The sequence below is a fragment of the Formica exsecta genome, unplaced genomic scaffold (assembly GCF_003651465.1).
Source record: "Formica exsecta isolate Colony F162 unplaced genomic scaffold, ASM365146v1 scaffold342, whole genome shotgun sequence".
Lineage (NCBI taxonomy): Eukaryota > Metazoa > Arthropoda > Insecta > Hymenoptera > Formicidae > Formica > Formica exsecta.
Window position 1 is genome coordinate 217,066 of NW_021850674.1, and position 7,830 is coordinate 224,895.

Below are 7,830 nucleotides of genomic sequence, written 5' to 3' on the forward strand. Positions count from 1 at the left end.
TGCGGTTTGCCATTGTCATTGTTTTATCCCAAAGCCATATCGACAAATTTTTTTCAGGATCTCTATTCAAATCTTGTAAAAAAAATTCCCTGAAAATTCCTTGATTTTTCAGTATATTTTTGTTCAAAATTATAGGTAAAGAGAATATTTTAAGAATCTTTTTTGATGCAATTTTTTAAAAAAGGTTTCAAGTGCCAGATTTGTAAATGTACTAAAAATATAAAAAAATTGAATAGCTTTCATGAGATAAACTTTATTTCTTTACTTGCGTAACATTTTCATTTTTTTATCACTAAAAATTGCAATAAAGAATATGTACTGCGTATTCAATATTTTGTTAAGACATTGAATATATATAAACAGAGATAGATATATATTTATAATATATTTTAAACATAATTTTCACAATTTGGTTTATCGGAGGATTGCTGATTGCTGACAATATAAGAATAAAATTATCAAAGAGATAATTTTTTTTTAAATTCCTCGAGTCCTCATAAAATTCCATGAGAATTTCCTAATTTTCCAGATACAAAAAAAAATCCCTGAAAATTGGTTTCTCATGTTTCTCCTTTTGCGCGATGCATTTTTGGCAGTACAATACTATTATAACGATTTATTTTATTTCGGAAATTAAAAAAAGAAACTACAATATTTCTGCAAAAAAAAAAAAAAGATCGCTCGAAGAATTGATGTAAAACATTTTGCCGTTATTTGACTAGGCCGATTATCTAACCATAGAAAACTGTCGTTGATTCAACTCGCTCGTTCACGACAATGGCAGATAGCATTAATGAGCGGATAACGCGGAAGCACTTCTTCCGTGTGTAGGTACAGTTAAACTGCAAGCCGATTGCAGCGGTTCTACCGATAACAGTTGCAGGTGCAAAGGCGCGTCCGCACAACTATACAGGATGGTCTGGTGCAAACGTACATGATTCTTTTATAGGACGATGTACACATTGCTCTTTGGTCGATTCTAACTTTCTAAATTTCATTTTAATGCATAGGAAGCGCGACAAGCAATGATTACCGAGAAAACTTATATCAAAAGAACTCTGAAAGCGAAGACTATAGCATTTAATGACACTTCTTTTTATTTTGATTTGTAGGAAATTTTAACTATTTTATTTTTTATTTTAAATGTTGCCTATATGAAGAAATGAGTGTTTATATAACTTAATAAAAAGGATGGGTGACGATAAGAAATTAAATCGGCCGAAAAAAAAAAAAATTTCAGAACATTCATGAACATAAAAAACAAAATTGATATTTTCTAACTTATCTTATAAACAAAACTTAAATATTGTACTTAAAAATATTTAAAGTATCCCCAAATATATACGTTCTCCTAGATACAACTCATATACACATAAGAGGTAAAAAAAAAATGTTAGAATCAAAAAAGTTAGAAAACATAATTTTGTAAATGTACTGAATAACAGCTGAAGAAATTATACAAGATTAAAAAGGTTAGAAAAAATATATTAATATAAAAAATACAGATGAGATGCGGCAACAAACTTTTCTGCATAAAAAGTGAATAATTGCGCTAAACGTATAAATCGTTAGATTGCGTAAAGTGCTCAAAGTGATTGAATTGCTAGCTTTAAAATTTTCACTGTGCGTTAAAAATGTTAATAATCGTAACCACAAAGGCTTCTAAATACCACGGTATCTCTCCTCTAATAAATTAGACATAGAATCTCTTTAGTACGCTTTTTGTGTAGAGCATATTTAGAAAGTCTATATATTAAACTTTTAAATAATTTCTATTTTTAAATAATTGCGTGTGCCGAAGCGTCAGCTGGAGCTCGTTCCAAATTATTGAAAATTAGCATCCGGCTGTGTATAAGAACATTAAAATCGATAGATAATCCGACGCGCATCGGGAAGAAATGCGTGAAATTGCGACCGCAATTGTGTAATTTAATGTTAATTTGTAGCGATAAAACGGGAGAGAGTCTCGACGAGTGCACACACACAAAGTCACGATAACGATTAGCGGCTCGAAAACACAACCCGCATTAGATTTTTGCCCCATGCCATAAACGACGTTCAACTCCCTGAGATCTCTCCCGTAAATCCCGTCCTTAAAAGCAAAGAATGTTCCTCGAGGAAATAAATGGAAATAAAATCGCGTGGAATTGCGTACGCTCCTTTTAAAACTCTAATCTTTCTTTCAACGTGTGTGTTGAACGACTCGTGTATGACGCAACTGGCAACAATTGCACATTACGGTTGCAAGATGCCGAGCGTAAAAATGGCACGTGCCGCGTGAAAATTGCGTTTCCATCCCTTCTTCTTATACGGATTGCCGTCTAATTTGCCATTGTGCGCACAATGAAGCACATATCCCTTGAGAATCGGAACGCGATTGATATTGCGAGTGGCATTGCCTCTCGATGGCGCAACATTACACACGTCAAGATGCGACGAAGGATAAGACTTGGAAAGTTAGAAACTGACAGTCGCTTTTCCGTCCGACAAGATATTGTTTAATTATCATAATGCACAATATTTTGCTGATCGTATTATAAAGCTTTTTATACGCGCGCGCTTTATTATAAACACTAAACTATAAAAAATGGACTTATATTTATGGACTATAAATATTATCAAACAAAATTAATACAGGGCGTACAAAAAAAAATAAAATGTTTCTATTAATTTCGTCTAAAAGTCGTCACCAAATTTTAATATGGTATTATGCAATTTTTACGTATAATCGATTGAATATTAGAATGGCCACTAAACATGATATTGAAGCGATAATATTATTTTCACATCGTTGTTTTTCTCATCCGCTCTGTTGCCGCATATTGCGGATAATGAGCGATGATATCTTGCGTTTGCGGAGTCTTAATGAGAATTCTAGAAAAGCGAAAGAGAGACTCACCTATTTGCTTCGAAGCGTACTGCTGAAGTAGACGTGTCCGTTTTTTCTCGTAACCCTTCTGCGTAATGTCTCCTGTAAAAATGAGAAACGGTTTAATTAATTAATGTCCAATCTAACAATTAATTTGTATGATATCACGAGCAAGTCTCAAATTCATCATTATATTTTTCTTATATATTTATGATCTGAATCTTTCATTGAATAACAAATCTTGGTGCCTTGCAAGAAAAATTCCCTTTTTCATAACGGAGATATTAGATGAAGATATGTTTATTACTATGTGCATGAACAACGATATTCATAATATATGCACGGGAAAAAAATGCTGTTGCTTCAATTAAAGTCTACGTCACGGGCTGCCACAGACATACATAGTTTATTCAATGATATTTTTATTAGACCAAATATCTGGATTATTCAAACAACTATCCAGATATTCGGTCTAATAAAAATATCATTGAATGAACTATGTATGTCTGTGGCAGCCCGTGACGTAGACTTTAATTGAAGCAACAGCATTTTTTTTCCGTGTAGTTTCCGCAGCAACAACAGCAGCATTTGAAGAAATCTGGACCCAGAAGACGACCCCTGCGCCGAAAATCGGAATTAAAAAGAGCATCCGGCCAGCCGGTATTCCTCGTGCGCAAATGCTCATCCTTGAGGAAACGCCCGAGTAAGATCTGAGCTATAGTTTTCTGTAGGTTGTCCCCGAATATATGAGAATTTGCAGGAATAATACTATAGTAATGTGTGTAATAATAATAAAAATGATTATTATTATTACATTATATTATTACTCTCCGTCGACTTACGTCGGCGTGAATTGCGCAACGCGTTTCTCGCGATTGGTTTCGATGAGCTTGTTGTTCACGATCACGAGTTTGCGTATTGCGATCATGGTTTAACGTGTGTCTCGTCACGGCTTTTGCTTTTTTCTTCAAAGGCTTGACGACTTACAATGCAGAGAAATTCTTTCGTATTAGAGTCGTTGATTATAATTTCAGATTAGTTTCTTTAGCACATACACATTTATAACCGAATAAAAATCATCTTTATATACAAAAAAAAAAAATATATAGAAAAGATAGTAATTTTTTAATCAGGTTTTTTTTCAATGAAATTTGCAATTATGAAAATACATGAAACTGTAATTTGTATTGTATGAAGATACCCCATAAATAATTATATATATGACCAAATTATAATTATAATATATATATTATCATCTATCTTGATGAATTTTACAGGTTTAACTTGATTCTTCATGTTAAATTATACGCGGATAAGTTTTTTTCAATAAATAAAATATTAATACATTTTTTACAATGAACATATATAAACTGTTGCATATCAAGATGAATTATGATTTGATTTGACACATAGACGATGGCGGAAATTGTTCAAATACACGATTATCATAATCGCGGTGACCCGGTTTTGTTTTGCGAACATGGGAAAATCGTGTCTCGGTCTTTAGGATCAATTCTTCAGCGTTTTCTTGAGTTACGAAGTGTAACGAAAGGCGAGTTTGTAGTAACCAGTTTTATATCGAGACATGGACGAGTTACGTCATTAGCATCGACCGCCAACCGAGCGTGCATCGATCTAAAATTCAATCCCGTGCATTTTAATCGTGCAACTTGTTTTGAGCAATTCAAAGATCTAGAACTTATACTACTGGTATAATTCATTGTTCTCTTTATGTTCTATCTCCATTCTTATTTATATTTTTTCTATCCTCTCTTGATATGACTGGATATTATACTTTGTAAATATATTTTTATCTAGACACTTTGTACACACGGAAAAAAAATGCTGTTGCTTCAATTAAAGTCTACGTCACGGGCTGCCACAGACATACATAGTTTATTCAATGATATTTTTATTAGACCAAATATCTGGATAGTTGTTTTAATAATCCAGACGTAGACTTTAATTGAAGCAACAGCATTTTTTTTCCGTGTGTACAAAGTGTCTAGATAAAAATATATTTACAAAGTATAATATCCAGTCATATCAAGAGAGGATAGAAAAAATATAAATAAGAATGGAGATAGAACATAAAGAGAACAATGAATTATACCAGTAGTATAAGTTCTAGATCTTTGAATTGCTCAAAACAAGTTGCACGATTAAAATGCACGGGATTGAATTTTAGATCGATGCACGCTCGGTTGGCGGTCGATGCTAATGACGTAACTCGTCCATGTCTCGATATAAAACTGGTTACTACAAACTCGCCTTTCGTTACACTTCGTAACTCAAGAAAACGCTGAAGAATTGATCCTAAAGACCGAGACACGATTTTCCCATGTTCGCAAAACAAAACCGGGTCACCGCGATTATGATAATCATGTATTTGAACAATTTCCGCCATCGTCTATGTGTCAAATCAAATCATAATTCATCTTGATATGCAACAGTTTATATATGTTCATTGTAAAAAATGTATTAATATTTTATTTATTGAAAAAAACTTATCCGCGTATAATTTAACATGAAGAATCAAGTTAAACCTGTAAAATTCATCAAGATAGATGATAATATATATATTATAATTATAATTTGGTCATATATATAATTATTTATGGGGTATCTTCATACAATACAAATTACAGTTTCATGTATTTTCATAATTGCAAATTTCATTGAAAAAAAACCTGATTAAAAAATTACTATCTTTTCTATATATTTTTTTTTTTTGTATATAAAGATGATTTTTATTCGGTTATAAATGTGTATGTGCTAAAGAAACTAATCTGAAATTATAATCAACGACTCTAATACGAAAGAATTTCTCTGCATTGTAAGTCGTCAAGCCTTTGAAGAAAAAAGCAAAAGCCGTGACGAGACACACGTTAAACCATGATCGCAATACGCAAACTCGTGATCGTGAACAACAAGCTCATCGAAACCAATCGCGAGAAACGCGTTGCGCAATTCACGCCGACGTAAGTCGACGGAGAGTAATAATATAATGTAATAATAATAATCATTTTTATTATTATTACACACATTACTATAGTATTATTCCTGCAAATTCTCATATATTCGGGGACAACCTACAGAAAACTATAGCTCAGATCTTACTCGGGCGTTTCCTCAAGGATGAGCATTTGCGCACGAGGAATACCGGCTGGCCGGATGCTCTTTTTAATTCCGATTTTCGGCGCAGGGGTCGTCTTCTGGGTCCAGATTTCTTCAAATGCTGCTGTTGTTGCTGCGGAAACTTGATGTTCCTACTATGCTCATTGACATTGTTGTCCTCACTGTCAGTCGACGAAAGACATGTATAACCCGCGTTGGAATTCCCACCCTTCGATCTCTCCTTGACAACACCCTCGGTCAAGAAGTTGAGAAATCGGCTGCTGGCAAAATAATTTCCAGAAACAGCCGTACTTGTCGCCGTTGACATTATCGTCATCATCGTCGTCGTTACCGTTGCCGTCGTAGTCGTTGTCATCGTCATCGCCGAAAGCTTCCAGGTAGATCCCCGTGCCAGAAGACCGTTAGTTCTTAATTCTTCAGAGAACAGCTTATCTTCGTTAAAGTCGCTGATCTTTGGGGCTAGACAAGCCGATGATGAGGATGACGTTGCCGAGAAAGAGCCCAGAGATGACGAAACAATCGAATTGAAAGCATCATCTTCCCGTCGAATATTAAAGTCGCCTGACAGCAGCAATTTTTGATCATCGAATTGATCATCTGACACATTTGATGACCAGTCGTTGATCCTTTCCAGAATTGGACCTTCGTCAGGAAAGTATCTGATCTCCCGCCAAACTCGTCGTTGGCGTCTCGAGCGACGTCTCTCTGGTGGAATAAACCATACTGGACTGCTGCTGCGAGATTGAATAATAGGTTGTTGATTCTTTTTGTTGGCGCGTTGAGAGTTTCTTTTGCCGCCTCGCCGACGAGAACACCTGAATGTGCTCGTTCGCTTGAAGTAACCCTCCGTGCTTACGCTGGGCGACAGCTTCGGTGCCTTCCGGCGAAAGAGACAGTTTCGCGTCATCCTAAAGTCAAATAGTCAAGATTGCGATCGAAATATTCTTGAAGCCAACGCGAAATTCTAGTCGATCAATCAGCGAGTGCAAAAATATGAGTGATTTATCAGTATTTGTCTTATTACAAAGTGTACAATCAAGGAAAAATTTAATTAATAATTAATGTAAAATTACAATAATCTGCTATTCAAATCGATATACAGTAATTCTTACTCACCGCGTTTAAAACAATATAAAATGGAAGTTTTCAAATCAGTTTCAAAATCATAATTGATTATTTGAATACAAAATCCGATAAATAAAATATCGAGCAAAAACTCAAAAATTCTAATACGATCAAGGGAACACACTCTTCTATCAGTAATCAATCGTTTATCGACAAGCTTTAATCTTAATTACCCTGGTCTAAAATCCGCGAGCTTACTGATCCTGAGAGAGAAGCCGAAAGACGACGCCGTAGTGTTATCCTTACTGACCGGTTTCTCAGGCGCCGAAACCGTTCTTGTGATAGTCGGTTGCGGCTTTTTCTCTTTTAAGGCACTGTCCAGAAAATGATGAACCGGAGAATTCGAGACGAAAGAATATGAGGAGGTTGATACCGGGATCGAGACAGAGACCGGTACCGGAACCGGCACCGCGTCTCTCCATATTCTGCCAAGACTGATGCTAACGCTAGGCGATCCTTCCATGGAGGACTCTTGGGTCCAAGAAGGAGTATCATACTTTTCGATCGTTTCATCACCGGTAATCCTGAAGAACTTGTTCTTGGGCGTCAAGATTGGCGAGGAATCAAGTTGAAGAACTTTCAAATCCTCAGTGATCGAATCCGCCAAGTCGGTTTGATTGGCAGATTTCGTGGTCTTAATTTTGGGATGTTGAAGAGACTCGACATTAACTTCGTGAAGCTTCTCGCGGGAGGAAGAG

At 35.3% G+C, this 7,830-nt stretch overlaps 1 protein-coding gene across 11 annotated transcripts in view; it reads right to left on the minus strand.

The window, feature by feature from the left end:
• The window catches only part of LOC115238485 (disco-interacting protein 2), a 39,558-nt gene that overhangs the window by 17,658 nt on the left and 14,070 nt on the right, over positions 1 to 7,830 (minus strand). For 7 of the 11 annotated variants that reach the window (XM_029812356.1, XM_029812355.1, XM_029812354.1 and 4 more), the window contains exons 2-4: positions 7,306 to 7,830; positions 5,990 to 6,915; positions 2,900 to 2,971 (exon numbers count right to left, since the gene is read on the minus strand). In XM_029812356.1, the coding sequence (XP_029668216.1) occupies positions 2,900 to 2,971; positions 5,990 to 6,915; positions 7,306 to 7,830 (1,523 nt within the window). The remainder of the gene's footprint in view (positions 1 to 2,899; positions 2,972 to 5,989; positions 6,916 to 7,305) is intronic. The other 4 variants (XM_029812359.1, XM_029812362.1, XM_029812363.1 and 1 more) reach the window with 1 other exon arrangement.